This window comes from Montipora capricornis, chromosome 1 (assembly GCF_036669925.1).
Source record: "Montipora capricornis isolate CH-2021 chromosome 1, ASM3666992v2, whole genome shotgun sequence".
Classification (NCBI taxonomy): domain Eukaryota; kingdom Metazoa; phylum Cnidaria; class Anthozoa; order Scleractinia; family Acroporidae; genus Montipora; species Montipora capricornis.
Window position 1 is genome coordinate 36740913 of NC_090883.1, and position 17305 is coordinate 36758217.

The following is a 17305-nucleotide window of genomic DNA, read 5'->3' on the forward strand; positions in this document are numbered from 1 at the left end:
CATAGATTCATCTTCCAAATCGGCACCCTTAATCCTCACGGTATTAATGATCGCTTTTCATTTAACTAATATATTCCTATTTTTCACGTTGCCATATTACCACCAATAGCGTAGCTCCTACTCTACTATAAAAACTACTCGTAACCAACAATTCTTCGATTCGCTCTGACGAAGGGCTAACGCTCGAAACGTTGATAAAACCAAATTTTTGTATACTACTTCCCCACCGACGCAGCACCACAGTTTCTTTAGAAACTACCCCCTTCTTTCATCTGTTTATATACAGCCTACTTCATTACCCGATGCATACTTTCCAGAATGAATCAACTTCAAACGTCTGCCTTCTAAATGCATATGCCCGCTCTTTATGTAACAAGGCGCCAATTATCAAGTACTTTGTGACTGATTCTGATATCGATTTACTAGCGAAACAGGGGTGTTCCTCAGGGAACCATTATGGGTCCTGTTTTGTTCTGTTATGTTGAACGACATTAGCCCGGTCAACAACAAAAGTAAGCTGATGATTTAGCTTTGGGCATTATGGTATAGGCAAATGATGTCTGCGGGCGTCCAGAAGTAGAGAATATCCTTACTTGGGAAAATAACAGTGGGATGACAATTAATCTTACTAAGACCAAGAAATGATTGCCAAGAGAAACATACTGAGAAAGGACTTTACCTCCTGTTGTAATCGACATTCACTTCAAGCAACCGTTTGATTTTTTGTCGAGCATGTGCGAAGACGTCACACCTCGCATGATGTATTTGACATCACTTCGTCTTATCTACTCAGTAGGCTCACCCAAAAGCAGTAGTTCCGTAGCTGAATGCACGCGCAAGCGCCAAAACAAGTTTACTAACTCGTTTTACAAGTTGAAATTTAATTTATTCGTCCTTGGTGCTGGCCGGCGGCTCACTCAAAGAAACTAACGGTTGCTCGCAGAGGTTTCTCTCTCAGTAAGCGTAGGAGAAACCAACTGCTCGCAGGCTAAATCCCGAAGGGCATGCAATTCCATTTATACCTGCCAAAGGGTGTGGGAAAGGTCGACAGAAGAGATCTCTCTCCTGTATCTGCCAATAACGGGTATTACTAAACCACGAAAACAGTGAAACAGCGAAACGAAGCACCAAAACACCATGTATGACCCCACTATACATTGAATACTAACCGAAAAAGGTTGCATTTGAGATTAAATATCGTTTCAGGCCTAATTAGGCCTAAAACGTTACTGCTCCTAATTCAATGAGATTAAGATTAGGATTCAGATTAAGACTGAGATTAGGAGCAATGACGTTTTAGACTCAATTAGGCCGAAAACGATATTTAATTTCAAATCCAACCTTTGGCGGTTAGTATTCAATGTATCATGGTGGGGTCATACATGGTGTTTTGGTGCTTCGTTTCGCTGTTTCGGTGTTTCGTTGTTTAGTAATGTCCGTCAATAACCATCCTTGCAATCCACTTTTGTGAAAATGTTCGCTTTGCTCAACTCTGGTATGGTGTCTTCAATAACTGGCATTGGGAAATGACACCTCTTTAGTGCTTTGTTCAAGGGCTTTGGGTGCAGGCAAAGGCGCAGCTTGCCATTAGCTTTATTTGCAACCACAACAGAGTTTACCCATTCTGTAGGTCTTTCTACCTTCTCTATGACACCTTTAGCTTCAAGGTCAGCAAGACATTCTTTCAGTGGCTTTCTCATATCTTCGGGAACTCTTCTTAATGGCTTCTATACAGATAGATACATAAATAGTTTATTTAAAACCACATCGCAGCCCGAGGGCTGAAATAAGTAATTTTTTACAATGGTATAATAGATATAATACACTATTTAAAAATATATAGTCAATAAGAATCAAGATATAAGTAATTATAACAAAGCTATACTAACAAGATAAATATAATTACAATTGGTTATAAAAAACGTTTCCATTCTTATACTTACAACTTTTTAAGAAACAATCTAGGAGTTGTGCGAAGACGCATTGCATTGGCGGGCCATTGAAAATATCAAAGTGTTATTAGTCCTGTTGGTGTTCACACAAGGTAAAATGAAACGGCGGTTGTTTCGTAGAATATACTTCGCGTGATTCTTTTGTGGCGGTAAACTGTTTAGCTCATGATTTGGGTCAGCTAATATGTTGTCGAACAGTTTACTGCATAGTAGACTATGGTGCTTGACTATTGTCGTTACGCCCAAAAATCTGCAGGCATTATTGTAGCTCGTGCTGGGGATACGCACGAGATCCCTTTTTAGATATTGCGGAAGGGCTTGATAAAATACTGGTACGGTGTAGTCTACGGTGGATCTTACGCGCGACAGATAAAAGAGAACTAGGTCTGAAGGAGGTAGTCGAGCCCGTTTGAGCTGCACTAGGAAATATGATTTCTTACTAGCTTTCTTGACTACCTCGTTCACATGGGCGTTCCAGGTTAGGTCGTCACTTATAGTTAGCATTAACAACTCGGCGCTATTGACCACTTCGATTTCATTACCGTCGATGGTCACCGCTTCAAAGGGCTCAGGATTCCGGGTAAACGAGATTCTGAGCTCTTTGCATTTGTCTGGATTGAGAATAACTCTGTTATTACGGGACCATTCGATCACTTCATCGGTTATACCCTGGGCGTTGCTAACATTTCCTTTATGGATTACCTCCGAGGCCCCCTCGCTGTGGTGTCATCGACAAATTTCCATTAAAAATGTGATTTGATATCTAAATCATTGATCATCAAAACAAATAACCACGGGCCCAATTTGGTTCCCTTTGGTACCCCGGAGGGGACTAAACCCCACTCGGAAAAACAGCCCTTAACTAACTTAATGTGTTGGAACCCTTCCGAAAGGAAATCTGTGATCCAGTTAACAACACGTACTGTGGGATATATCTAATTTACATAACTTGTCAGTTACTATGGTCAATAAAATCGAACGCCTTACGATAGTCAAGTAACATATTTCTCACTGTCGCCCCATTCCCTTCAGTTCTAAGGGACTAAGGCATGTAACATACTAATCAAGGCCATGGTGGTAGACTACTTTGGGATCGCCCCGTACGTATACTGATTTAATTAACATCTTTATCAACTTCCAGCAGTAATGGGGCTCCAAGACAGCCAAGACATTCGCACTTGTCTTTGAACTTGGAGTATATATGCTCAAGGTTGATTCCGTCAAACATTTGGCTACTTGCTACATTTTCATTCATGTTTGCACTGGACGGCTTCTCGGCTGTTTCGGGACGTGCAGACTTATCCTCCTGCAAACTATTTCTCATTTAAACATGTTGAGCTTCAAATAAAATTGTTTTCTTGTACGTTTGATTGTGGTTTACAGACGTCGAGCATTCAGTTATTGTTTTTGTATTATATTTGGCGTTCGGCTACCTATTCTGGCCACCGCCTGCTGACTGATGACTTTAACTTGAATGCAGATACTACTGATGACAGGATATCTCGTCGATTTATTGATTTGATTCAGGCATATAATTTGGTTCAGAATATATCCTCCACTACTCGTGCACATGGTCACATTCTTGATTTGGTAATTACCAAAAGTGGCGATCGACTTCCCAGGGACTTAACCACATGATCTCTGATTCTGGTATATCTGATCATCTGGCGGTACAGTGCAAACTCCTAGCTACTGGCTATTACAACGTCCTGCTAAGATACCTTTCCTCCTGTTAATATTGACGACTTTACTTCTGGCCTTTCATACTCTGACTTGTTTAAGTCTTATCATGATATCCACGTGTCTGCTTTTGCTGACTCACATATTATAAAATAATTAGGATAGTACCCGCACTCTCATTGGTCAATAGCTGTCTTTAGATGAGGGTATGCAAACACGGCTGTGACATCACACGCAGTTTGATTGGTTATGTATTGTCAGACGCGCGTTTTGATTGGCTGGTAAGAAATATGAGCGTGTATCAAGAAAATCTGTTTCAATCAAGAAGTTAAAAAACCAGTATTTTCTTTCATTTGTCGAATTATCTTCCAGAAATATTTTATAAAAGGAATAGAGGACTTTTTTCTGTGTTTGCATAGCCTCATCTGAACACTCGGGGGAGTTGGGAGAATTCTCAACAGTTATGCAAATCCTCGACTACGTCTCGGGTTTGCACAACTGTCTTGAATTCTCCCAATTCCCCCTCCCGTTTAGATGAGGCTATGGAAACACGGAAAACGTCCTCTACTGCTTAAATAGTACATTGTTTTAGTGTCATGATTGGATACCTATCCATCTTTAAAACAACGGTCTGTTTTAGTACGCCCACTTTCACCGTGGTTCACTGCTAATATTCTACAAGTTAAGAGAAAGAGAAGACGTCTGGAGAAAAAGTGGGGTAGTAATGAAGTCTGATCTTGACTTTCAGCAATATACCAAACAGTGTTTTGTAGTAAATCACTTAGTAAGAAATGATGAAGAAACGAAGAAGAAAGAAACTTCTCACACAGACTATTTGGACTCACTACTGTTGGGGATATCTCAGCGGGCCGCCTTCACAGAGTGCTAAAGGCAGCTGCGAGTTTGACTTGTTCCACGATATGCGCACATCACGCCAGTTCAAAAAGACTTCGTATTTTAATGTTTAACGCTCCCAAAATACGAATGTGTGGTAAAGGTTCCAGTGGGACAAAACGTTTTCGTGGAACAATTATGTGCAGAGCCATTCAACATTGTTCTTTTGCACTGGACTGATACCTCATTGTAGTTCAGTAGGTACTTGTGGATCAATTTCATTCATTTTTGGGGGTAGAAACCAAAGGTCATTCTTGTTTAACTGATCCTAAAGGCATTAATTTGATCCTCGATTTTTTAGCTTTTTGCGGTTGTGAATCATACGCAATGCAGTTACATTCCTTAATTAAAGATAATGGTTGGTGATAATTTTTAATGCAGTCACTTACATTTTATTAGTTTCTGATGAAGACTCAATCGAAACCAATTAGGCAATCAAGTAATTATTTTTCTTTTCCATGCAGATACAATGTGAAAAATTAGTGGTTTGGTTAACTATGGCCACACCTGGTCCCTTGGCCAGCTCAGAAGAGAAGACAAATGGAGCTAAGCTCACTCGACTTATTATTGATGGTGGAACAACTGTACTGAGAAGTGTTTTTGACACTCATCACCCTTCTGCAAAGTTAGCAGCTGATCTTAATTCTTGTTATTCCATCCTTAACAACCTTTTACGAAGAAGAATTCTCAATGGTCACCAGTGGGACAAGCTATTCCCTGGTGGCGGAGTTGCTCCGGACTCCAACACCTTTGATATAACTCTTCTGTTCCTCCTTCTGACCAACATTTGTGGACTTACCCCTCCCCACACAGGATGGCATTGCAAACCAGCTCCAAGTGACACCTCTCATGAGGCAAACCTTGCTCGCATTAAGTTTTTCCGTAATCAAGTGTATGGGCATGTGACAACCACTGGTGTGAATGCACCAACGTTCAATGCTCTGTGGAAAGAAATTAGTGCCGTTTTAGTGTCTCTTGGGTTAAGTCAGCCAGAGATTGATCGATTGAAGGTGGAGAAATGTGGAGAGGAGGATTATCTCGACGTTTTACGGGACTGGGCAGAGAGTGAAAGGGATCTGAAGACTCAACTTAATGACACGCGTCAGCTTCAAAACACGGTCAAAAAGAACGTCGAGGAAAACAAATCTATCCTTAAAGACTTGCGAATCCAGCAGTCAACAACCCAAGAGACGGTTGAGGAGGGCAATTCCGTGATTGAAGACATACACCAAATTGTTACTGAAATTCGTGAGACACAACACAACACTGATCAGGAAGATAAAATCCTAAAAAAACTTGCTAAGATTGACACCCAACTTGACATGAGATATTATGGAAACAGATATTTGGAAGGAACCCGTGAGTCTTCTTTGCTAAAATCAACGGCTGGTTGGATGACGCAAGCTCTCCAAATTGTGTCTTGGTGCTCAGCGCAAATGCAGGGATGGGGAAATCTGTCATGGCTGCTGAGATGTGCAGAAGAATGCAAGGAGCTAAAAGATTGGCGGGGAGCCATTTTTGTCACCATGAGAGACCACGCCATAGAAATCCCAAGGTGATGCTGCAGTCTTTAGCCTTTCACCTCTCAGGCTGTCTTCCAGAGTACAAGAAAGCTCTTGTTGAACAGCTTTCCGGAAATCTAGGTGTAGAGATCAATGACATGGAAGTCGCAGATCTGTTTGGTTTGCTGTTTTTTGAACCTCTGAACAGCGTAGCAGATCCAGCTTTTACATTTCTTGTGGTAATAGATGCTTTAGATGAAGGTGAACACCAAGGACGAAATGATCTTCTTGACGTGATTGCTAGGTTTTTTAAGAATCTGCCACTTTGGATTCGATTTTTTGTGACGACGCGACCTGAAGTTAACATTTGGGACAGCCTGAAAGATTTGCAGCCACTGGTACTGGAGGGAAAAGATGAAGACAACTTGGAAGACATTCGTTTTTACTTTGAACGAACTCTGAGCGATTTATTAGAAGTTGAAAGGCGCGAGCTTGTCTTAGATGATCTCGTGCAGAAGTCAGAGGGAGTCTTTCTGTGTGCCCAGTTTTTGGTAGATTTTATAAGGGCCAAGAGTTCAACCATACTTACCTTGGAACAAGTAGACAAAACCCTTCCGACAGGCATCTCGTATGTATACCAGTCGTATTTCCAACGGCTGGAGCAAGACTTGTGTGAGGAACTGAACATAACTGAAGAGCAATTTCTTTGTTTCCTGAGTGCAATTGCAGCAGCGAGGGAACCACTACCATTGGGTTTTGTTCCTAAATTGTTGTGCAAGGACTTGTTGTCCACGACTGTTATGCGAAAGGTGAGCAAAGCCATTGCCATTGTGTCATCACTCCTTCCTGTTCACGATAACCGTATTCATTTCTTTCATAAATCAGTCAAGGACTGGTTGACAGACAAGTCACGCTACGAGCAGCACATTTTCAGCGTGGAGGAAATGGAAGGCCATAAGATCCTTTCTACTCTTTCCTCTAACGAAATTGACGAGTTAAAGAGAAAAGGTGTTAGCAACTCACAATCCTTCACTGACACTACAAGGTATGCTTTGGAACATGGTGTTCAGCACATGCTACAGTTAGACCAAGACACGAAATCCTGCAGCCTTGAACAAGTGGTTGGAAACTATGTGTTAGACCCAGAGGTTTTGTACGCAAAGATTTGTCTGAACATGGCAACAGTCGCAGAAGATGTTGTCTGTTTAATAAAACACGGTGGGTTGAAAACGATATCAGCCCATTGTTGTGAGACCCTTTCGTCATTATTGGTTGTTTTAAAGAAATACCGTCTAACCTTAGAGGAGTATCCCTTTACTATATTTCAATGCTTGTTGAATGAAGGAAGTAGTAAACTATCTTCTGACTCCCGTCAGCTTCTGGAGACCAAGTATTCCGATAGGCCTTACATGGAGTACTTAACCAAAAATGTCCCTCAAGGAGCTGTTCAAACTCGGTTTCATTTTTGTTCAGATGCTCGTTGTTTCGATGTGTCCCCTAGCTTAGAATACATGGTTTGTGAGTGCCTCGATGGATCCATTCAGTTGTGGTCACTTGCCTCTGGTAACCTCAAATGGAAACGTTATTGCAAACTAAGACTCTGTTGGGACTCTCTCTGTGGTAGAAGGAGAATCATCGATACCAATCATGCATACCAACCAGCAGATTATCATAGGTCCACTGTATATGCTTTTTACCGTTCAGTGGTATTTCATCCTACCAAGGAAGTCATCTTGCCAGGAGTTTTAAGCCATGCTTATTCCTTTAATGGAGACTTGAAGCCTCTTTTTCCCACCAGTAAGTGCAGTTTTTCTGTCTGTTCTATTTTCGGCGACGAGATGTTGTCTGATTGTCCCGACGATGCAAAATGTCTTATCGTGTGGAATCTAAACGATGGCAGGGAGATTGATCGTCTCACCAGAGATAACGATATTTTATCCTTTGCGATATCCCGAGATGGAAAGCTCGTGGCGATTTGCCATTTAACTGGCTTTGTTTGTTTAGTTGACCGGCAAAATGGTTTTTCAACTCTAGCAGAGGCAGCTTTAGACTCCGTGTGTGGAATGATTAGGTTCTCATCAGACAGTCGGTTTCTTTGGTGTTCACGTGTTGTAGGTTTTGCCGGGTCTAACAAGTGGTTTTGTTTGAGAGTCACTGAGGGGCCTGAGGATCACTATTCGATGGATATTGTTTATTTTTCCAGTTGGAATTCCTTTGAGCTAGAATCCCAAAGAATCGGTGGCTTTTTGTTAGGAGATCCTGTGAGTTTACAGGATCCATTCCGTTTTTCTGACGTAGTACTTAATAGCCAATCTCTTTTAAGGAACTACATTGTACATGGAGATTACATTGAAATGGTTTATCGAAATCCACGAAGGAAGAACACAGAATTCCAAGAAGTCCAATCTCTCCGATTCTCGTTTTCCGGCGAGATTGTTTATGCAGACGTGTCGGTCGGACTGGGATCGTTCAAACGTCAAATTATCATGGCTTGGGACGTTTCGAGTTGGGAACTTAAGGGACAGAAAGAGTTTGAAAGTGTCCTCCTCATTGAGTTCGTAGCTTTGAAAGATGGAATTTTACTTGCAACTGCGAGCACTCTTGAGCTTTGGAACTTGGATTTGTCAGTCTGCATGCGACGATGGATGTTCGGCGCGGATGCTCTCTTTCCTATTTCAGATGATCAGGTGGCATGCATATCATCTAAAACGGGAGATGGGGTCATTTTAGGTACTGTTGGTAGAGAGTATGTGGTAACGTTTAAACTGCAGCATAAGTTGATTGCTTGCTACAGGGACCTCCAGTTGTTTGCCTCAAGTGACGACGGGCAAAAGTTCATTGAATTGAAGCAACTGGGTAAAACGGAATCGCGATGGTGTGCACTCTCTGGTAACAGTTTGTTTTGTGTGAGGGGATCATTTTCTCTCGAGGGTCAATTTATTGTTGTTCATGAGTTAAATGGTGTATACGTTCTCGATGCAGTTTCTGGTAACTTGCGTGTTAAATTGAGTGATGACCCCGTTAAGAGTTGTAAATTCATCAGTGACGAGGAATGTGTTTTTCTGAATGACGCCTGCCTTAAGATGTTCAACGTCAGGTCTGGAAATCTACTCTGTGTTATGGGTGTTGGTGTGGATGAGCCATACCGTTTAGAAACTTTTTCCAGTGGAGATATCATTGCCATTTGTTCAAAGCTAGGGTTGGACTTCAAAATTATCAAGGTAAAACACCCGGGAGAAAAGACACTCAGCAGTGTGGACAAAAGGTAAGTTGGCAATTTGTTGTTTGAGAGCCAAGTATTCTTAAAATGCATGTCGTCTTTCAAATGATGTGCCCGCTGTCGTGGCCAGCAGCACTATGAGCGAATACTGTTCGGCAAATGACCACACGACCCACACTGAAATCTTCTGTATGCACTACAAGGTAGCCAACAAAGCATTGTTATCAAAAGTTAGTGGTTGCATAGATGTGTGTTTTTGTTCCCATATAGGGTGATATGAGCTTACATTACTGTGTTGCGTAGTCTGCTTGTGGGCTCATTTTCGCATCTCTTAATTAGCGCGAGAATCCCGCTCCTTACACTTACAGTGTATATGTTCTTTGGATAAGAGCCGCTAAAATTGTGTTCACATATCGACCGTTATGTTGATGGATAAGGTGCTTATTGGTGGGTTGATACTCTTTTGAGTAAATCCCGTTAATAACAGATACAAAAACAATTAAAGCATTGGTGGTCACACAATAATTTGACAAACACAATAATCAGGCCAATATCTTGCGCATGTGTACAGGGATTTGACACTGGGCATTTGGCAACCTTGGACAGCTGTTTTGACAGCTACTTGGGCGTCATCACCATGGCGTAGCCGAAATGACAGTTACGAGTGGGCCGGGATTGGACTGTCACCTTTGAATGTGAAAAGCTCCTAATTTGGCGAGACTAATTTGCCTTTTCGAGACTAGTTGCTCCTTGCCCCTTAGCTTTCTATCCTTTGATGGTGACAATAATGCAGCTGACGGGTTTATTATTGCCTTCACGTAAAACGATAAGCGGGAACCGGCAGAAAAGAATAAAAATTTAATGTTTCATGTTGGGTCCTGTTCTTGAGAAGTTGTTGGCAGTATCTGTAGATAACAGGTCAATGGTTGCGGCAAATTCTTTGATTTTTCGTCAAAATCAAACATTCAGCTAGAGGTTTGCCGTTGGTGCGAATGCGATGCTCAATTTCCCTACTGCGTTTGCTAGAAGAAGCAAGAGGCAAAAATTTAAAATACGACGAGCTTACGTTTTCTCTTTCACTCACAAATATACTAAAAACGTGACACCTTTATCTCCTTCGATTGACAATTTGATCAATCAGTTGAATTAATATTTGTTACTTTTCCTGCAGGTCCAAGTGTCAGGAGCGAGTTTCTTGTTGTCTGATCATCTGAAGAAACAACAGTGACGATTGTGACCGCAAAGTTTCCTGGCGCGTCTTCTGGACAAATACAAGAGAAAACTTGTACATATTTTGAGCTCTGTTTCATACTGGCAGAGCTGTACAGTGTTTCCTGATCTGTAGTAGATGTGGTAGGATTTTTTGCAGACGAATGGTGTAACAGCATACACTTTGTTGGTCGCGTTTCAGTAAGTTAGCTTGTTTTTTTTTTAACCGATTCAGGTCGCTGTAAATTGGCGACGAATGTGGATACGTTTACGATTAGAACTGTGGATAAATAATAACTTATTCTTTATAATCAGTTTGGGTCTTTTTTTCGTGCCTTGAGAAAGGAAAGTTGTACAATCTCACATTTGCGCTAAAAAATCCTTTGCTTTCTAATTGTTTTACCTGAAGTTTTGCCGCTGGAAAGTTTGAAACTTTTTTTAAATATGCGTTTTATTCGTATGTGTAACCCGGCCGGGTGTGAAATTACACTTGTTTGCTCAATTCAGCCTTTTTGTTAAGCTGCAATAAAACTCAGCTGATTCAGCTGTAGAGGCATTTATTGTGTTAGTTCTAACTCAGTTGAATGCCACTGCAAGTTCGGTATAGATGGATAAAAGTTTCATCCAGGGTTAAAATAGTGAATACGTATTTGGATATTGTCGATTTTTTGCCCAAAGTAATCGAGACCTCGTCGAACAAAAACTGAGGCCTTCACTACGTGAACTTCTATTTCATATTTTGAAATCATAGGATGCTTCTGTTGATGCGCCAACTTTATTAAATAAATGAAGAAAACTGCATGACAGAATTTCATCGAGTGAATCTTGAATCTTATTTCCAAATTTGTAATATCATAAATTTGTTTTTTCCTCTTGATCGTTATATTTTCCTATTTCTAACATGGCTAAATATGCTATTTGTGTCAGTCCTAGTCAAAGTAATCTTATGTATTCCCCTTCCAGCCTCGATTAGCTCTGCCATTTGTGGGCAGAGAGGACGTTACTTTTTGGTTAGTCTTAATTGATTATAAAACGTGATCGTAATTGCTGTTGTAATTGTAATAATGATAGAGGTATAATAAAGGTCTCCATAAAGGTAAAAAAGCCATTAATGGGTAATACACTACACTGAAGTCACAATCTCAAGATAAACCGGACTTACATCACCCTCACCACTTAACCTGCATAACAAGCGTTTTCAGCGAGCGAGAATCCAATTCAATTTTTCTGGCCGCGCGAGAATAGGGCGAATGCCAGCTGGAAATCCTGGGCGCTTACCATTTGTCAGAAAAAAACCGTTGTTCCGGTGGGAAAACAAATGCAACGGTTGACAACAACAGAAATTTTCTGGAAAGAAGGCACAGCCTGCGAAGGTTGTCTTCTTTTTCCACTTTTACAGAGTCGACGGGATTGTTTGCACCACTAGAACCAGGCTCCGATGCGAGGATTACATCACTTTACTTGGCGGGCATTGGCCGCTACATTTATTTGTCAACTATGAAATGGTATATGAAATGGGTCATATATGAACTGTGGATATGAAATCAAGTGACGCTGTGATCTTCGCAGTTATGAACGCAATTTTTGCAATTGCGTAAAGAAGCCTGAAATTCCATATATCATAGACCCATATACCCATTTTTCATAAACCCACAAATGACCAGCTCCCAACGTCAGTGGCTTCATAGCTCAGTTTACCCCTCACGCAAGGGGGTCCTTCCCCCTATGTCCGTAACCACCAAAATTTTATGACATGCGCAGAGTACTTTCCTGGAAAGACTGCTGTTTCCTGGAAACGCGGGCTGCTTTCGTTAATTGTTTACAACGAAAGTTGCGAAAAAAAATGTCAGCCAATGGGGCGAAGAAAATTTATCGGCGGGCAGTTTTCTAGTAAATATCAGCCGGCGAAGAAACTAAAATCAGAAGAGAAACCAGACGAAAACAGTTGTAGTGTTGGTGGTCAGGATTCAGCAGCAGCAACTCCGGAAAATGTTTTTCTCAAGTTTGCAAGCGAGCTTGCGAGGATCGACAAACTCTCTCGTGAATATAAACGACTAACATCAGAAAATGCAGGACTCAAAAGGACAATCCAAACGCTTCGAAAAAGTATAGGTAAGCATTGGTTAAGGAAAACATGGGTAAATGTATAACTCAAGTCTTTTTTTTTTTTTTTTGGAATTGGCATACTTCTTATTACGGCTGCTTTGAGTGGGCTTCCCAACAAGGAAAATGTAAACAGACGCAAATTTTGGCGTGAAACAATTGGCCTGCATCCGGCCTGTTCATTCAGTACAGTTATAATTCCTTTCAAGGCTTTATAAGCTTGAGGTTGAAAGTTAAGTTCAACTGGACCACAGAACGGACATTCATCGACATTTGAGTGAAACAACGTTGAATGTTTTTTAAAATAATTTCACCTCGAAAAGGCACGGAGCTAGTGAAAATCCTTTGTACATTTTTGCGGGTAGCTAGCGGGGTGAAAAACGTTAGCGTGATCTCCTTAAAATGGGGTAAAAGAAAGTTTTACTTTAGAGAGACTGAAACAAACGCCTTAAAACTATGTTTTAATAATTGACCGCTGTAAAAGGTCTTGTTATAATTTCCAGCGAATTTCGCAGCTGTTTATATTAATTCTGTGTTAATTCGCGAATTGTACATCCAGACTTTGCTTTTATTTTGGACAATAAATAATGTAGCAGAGCTGAAAGAAACAAAGCATTTTCGATATATGCCAACACAGAAATTCTGTTAACGCAAAGAAACATTACTTGGAGGAAAAAAACGTGAAAAATATTTTTAAATGGCACAGTAGATGATTTTGTGCGGACCGCGGAGGAGTCCTTCTTATGTCGAATGCGATCTAGATTTAAATTTTTAGACTTTTCTTACCTTTCTCGAGTTATAAATTTAAGCTTATTTTGAGTTCAAGAGGACAAAACCTTTACTTAGAGAACTGTGTAAATACCTTTCCAATTGATAAAAAAAAGCAATGTTCTCGACAGTGACGAAAAACTTTCAAAAGGTTGAAAGAAAACATCAGTAAATAAAGTAGCCACATCTAAATGTAGAAAAGAGAGTTTAAGGCTCACACTTTTCAAAACGTGAATTTAATGAAATAATTTGTTTTCGAAGCCACAAGTCAATAAAATTTTTGTGTGACTTTTTCCCTTGTTTTCAGTATTTCTGCGAAGAAGGAACAGTGATTTGAAGAAAGAGACTCTGACCCTACAAAAACAAGTTACAAAGCAAGACAAATTGTTGAAGACCACATCCTTGAAGAAAAACGACACAATAAAAAAACTAAGGGGGGCAAAATCTGTTGCAACAAAACTGAAAAACCAACTCAAACAAAAAGGAGATGTTTTAAACAGTTATTTTCTTGTGGATACATTTGCCCATGGCAAAAATGGAGCAAATCATAGGAGTGTAATGTTCATGGCTTGCATTAGATATTTACAACATGCATGTCTTTTATCTAACCAAAAGGCACCAATTGCATTACATTTAATTTTCAGTATTTTGTTTAATTGTAGTCCCCCAAAAAATCTGATTGTTTCCCCAACTACTTTGTCAGATTGGAATGTTCTTTTAGGGGAGGCAGACAAATTAATTCTGTGTAAAAGATTTGCAAACAGCAAATATGATTTTCATGTTTGGAGTGATGACTCTAACAAAGGAGGGGAGGAAAGGCACATTGTGGGGGTGCACACATGGTGCCATGAAACTAACAAGCCAAGGGCTTATGTTCTTGCTAACAGCATTGTAGCTAGTGGGTCAGGAAAACACCAGTCAGATGTCGATTTCCACATTGTTCATGACACATTTGGCATATCAAATGTCTCAGGGTTAGTTGGGGACAATGCCTCTACCCAAAAGGGTAAATCAAATGGATTGATTGCAAACAACTCCAAACTGTTTGGCAGGGAAATGTTTTTTGTGGGCTGTTACCCACACATACTTAATATAATGTTGCGAAGAATGTGCCAGGCTGGGTTTGGGGCAAAGGGTGATATGAACAACAACCACATATTGCAATTATTATACAAGATATCCTGGCTCCACCATGAACGCCCAAGTCAGTACAAGGCAATGTATGTTTCACTGGGAATTTTAAGTAAAGAGCCACCCCTTCCACAGTCCTTTATTGACACAAGGTGGACATATTACCATGAGATGCTACAATGGTATTTAAAGTATGGAAAAGCCTGTCTTCAGCTTGCAGAGCGTATACTAGAAAGGATGCCAAAGTCAGATAACCACTCATCAGTCTGGCAAAATGTCATCAAGCTGAGCTCCTGCCCAATGATCCAAGTGCAAATTAAATTCTTATTTGAATTTCTTGACAAGTTCATTATCCCATCTCTTAATTCATCACAAGCAAGTGACGAGGAACTTGATTTTTCCAGTGGATATCTGGCACGACTATGGCCTGCAACTGTTCTCAAGCACAATGAAACACTCAGTCAAATGTTACTGTGTCCATCACTGTATTTTCCTTTAACAGAAGAGCAAGTGCAATTATCTTTGAAAGATCCAGCCGCTATTAAACACTTTTACCAGGAAGTGCAGAGGCCCATGTTGCAAGAAGCCCTGAAAGTAATTAAAGAACATGGTGCTGAGTGGTTATCCTTTCCCAAGCTGTTTGGAATGGGAGCTGATCAAAGATTCCAAAGTCCATTCTGGTCATCTGTTTTGAAGGTCCTTGACATACAATTTGTATCCACTGAAAGCAATCAAGGAAATGCACCTGAAAACAATGTAAAAGTTTATGGACAGGATCTTCAGAGATTGGTGTCTAAGGACAGAAATGGGCTGGTTAAATGGGCCAATATTTGGCAGCTGCAGAAACCTCAACTTCTAACTGAGATTAAAGCAATGGCAACATCACCTGAAAGCTGTCTTATTAACAAAGACACCACACCACACCTTTTTGAATTTTATGCCAAGCACATTTTTAGCATTCCTGTGAACAATGTCATTGCTGAAAGACAGTTTAATCTATCCCAAATTTATCTTCATGACAACCTGTCAGAACTATCAAAACAGGCCTCTGTAACATTTGTCGAGAACACTATTCACAGTGGTAAAACTAATGGTAGGACCACTGAGACAGCAAGGCAGACACATGAACAGAGAATGAATGACTATGGGCAACTACTGACCACAGAGCTTCTCCAAGAGGCAAGAAAAAAGATCAACAACATCAGAAAAGGTAGTGCAGTCAGTGCCCCACTTAGAGGAAAGGATGTCTATCCTAAAGCGTGGGAGGAAAAGAAACTGAACAAAGACACATCACTGACAATCCAGTCTCTTAAAGCTGAAGGTCGTAAGCTTGAACTTCAGTGGAAAGCTTCGACAAAAGGAACTATAAATTTAGAAGAACAGAGGTCATTCAGGCCTACAACAATTGGATGGCGTAGAGACACTGGACAGGTGCCACCTCTAATGCACCTTGCAGCACTTACGGTGTGGGATTATGGTGAGGAGCTTTCAACACATGACTTACCAGTTGAATGCCAGAAGTGCATCAAAAATCTTCCGCGTATCTTCCCAACCTCATCAGTTAATTCTGTGTCCACTTTGGATGTCCCCATGGATATGTCCATAACATCTGTCCCTGTTCATGAAGAATAAGACCTGACTGAGGGGTGGCTCATCAAAAAGGGGGAACTAACTTACATTTGGAAAGGTTAAAGTCAATTTATAGTCAATCTTCCTCACATGTGACCAGTATTTTTTAAGTTTTAACAGGGTTTTAAAAATTACATGTCAGTTGTGATCATCGCCAGTGAGATTTAAGAATTTTCATTGAAACTTCCCTAGTTTATTGCTGAAATAAAGCTATGAATTTTTTTACATTACATCACAGCATACAGTATTTGAAAACAATCAGTTGTTTCCTACACGTATGTGCTTTGCCTTTTTTTTTCAGCTGATATTTTTTTTTTTGGAAAGATTTCCAGAAATTTTAAAGATTCAGACCATTCAAATGCCAGAAGTTACAAATAGGACTTCGAATGATCATTTCAGTCTCAGAAATATTGGTCATAGGTGACATAGATTGACTATAATTGTAACGAATGAATCCATGGTCCCAGTTTCAGTAGGCAGAAATCACAGTCATGACTCATGCTACAACAAGAAACCTTAACTGAATATAAAGATGTGTGAGAAAATGTTATGACATTGAAAGAATGACTTTAAATTTTTCTTTGAGTTTAAGTGTTAAAGCTTAAAATGAAGTCACTTTTCTTTGAAACACAGCAAATCACACACAGCCTGTGTTTGCTCTTGGTAGCATGAGCCCTTGATTGGTTAGTGAACATTTTAGGATAAATTACCCTAAATAAACCACGGATATTGTCGTTAGGTGCTGTTTTCCAAGAATTTTTGGTGTAAGATAAATGAATTGCACCTAAAAAAAGTTTGGTATAGATCACTTTTGACTGTAAAAGCCAAAAGAATAATTTTAGTGACAGGAATATTTTTTACCCCAATGCATGTAAAGTAAAGACAAAAAGAGTTATTTATTTCAAGTGATATTAACCAAAAAAAAAATGGACACAGCTTTCAACTACCCAGGGGTTAATTATGAAGTTGATGTCAGTTGTAAATATTAGTAGGTACCAAAAACCGTGCACAATATTTTATTTGGTGTTATGAATTTTTTTATGAAGATGAGGTGCAGGATGGTAGATTTATTATCTGTTAATGGATCAGATCCATTTTATTCCTGTATAATTTGACTGTCCTAAAAAAAGACAGTAATAATATTGTGTTTAAAAATACACAGTATAAGTTTGGTGAGACGAACGAGGTTTCAGACATGACTTTGCTGATTGAACTGA

General features: G+C 40.0%; 2 protein-coding genes across 5 annotated transcripts in view; both read left to right on the forward strand.

Annotated features, from left to right (window-relative positions):
* The window catches only part of LOC138040831 (uncharacterized), a 75315-nt gene that overhangs the window by 25724 nt on the left and 32286 nt on the right, over nucleotides 1–17305 (forward strand). For 2 of the 4 annotated variants that reach the window (XM_068886519.1, XM_068886511.1), the window contains exons 4-5: nucleotides 6838–9293; nucleotides 10420–11565. The exons of 1 other annotated variant lie outside the window; for it this stretch is intronic. In XM_068886519.1, coding sequence (XP_068742620.1) covers nucleotides 6838–9293; nucleotides 10420–10462 — 2499 coding nt within the window. In that variant the 3' untranslated portion in view covers nucleotides 10463–11565. Of the gene's footprint in view, nucleotides 1–6837; nucleotides 9294–10419; nucleotides 11566–17305 lie in introns of those variants that run through there. One more of the 4 variants, XR_011130698.1, reaches the window with a different exon arrangement.
* On the forward strand, nucleotides 12271–16091 carry LOC138049520 (uncharacterized). The gene is made up of 2 exons (XM_068895834.1): nucleotides 12271–12569; nucleotides 13636–16091. Exons 1-2 carry the CDS (start codon nucleotides 12311–12313, stop codon nucleotides 16089–16091), a joined length of 2715 nt encoding a protein of 904 aa, XP_068751935.1. The 5' UTR covers nucleotides 12271–12310.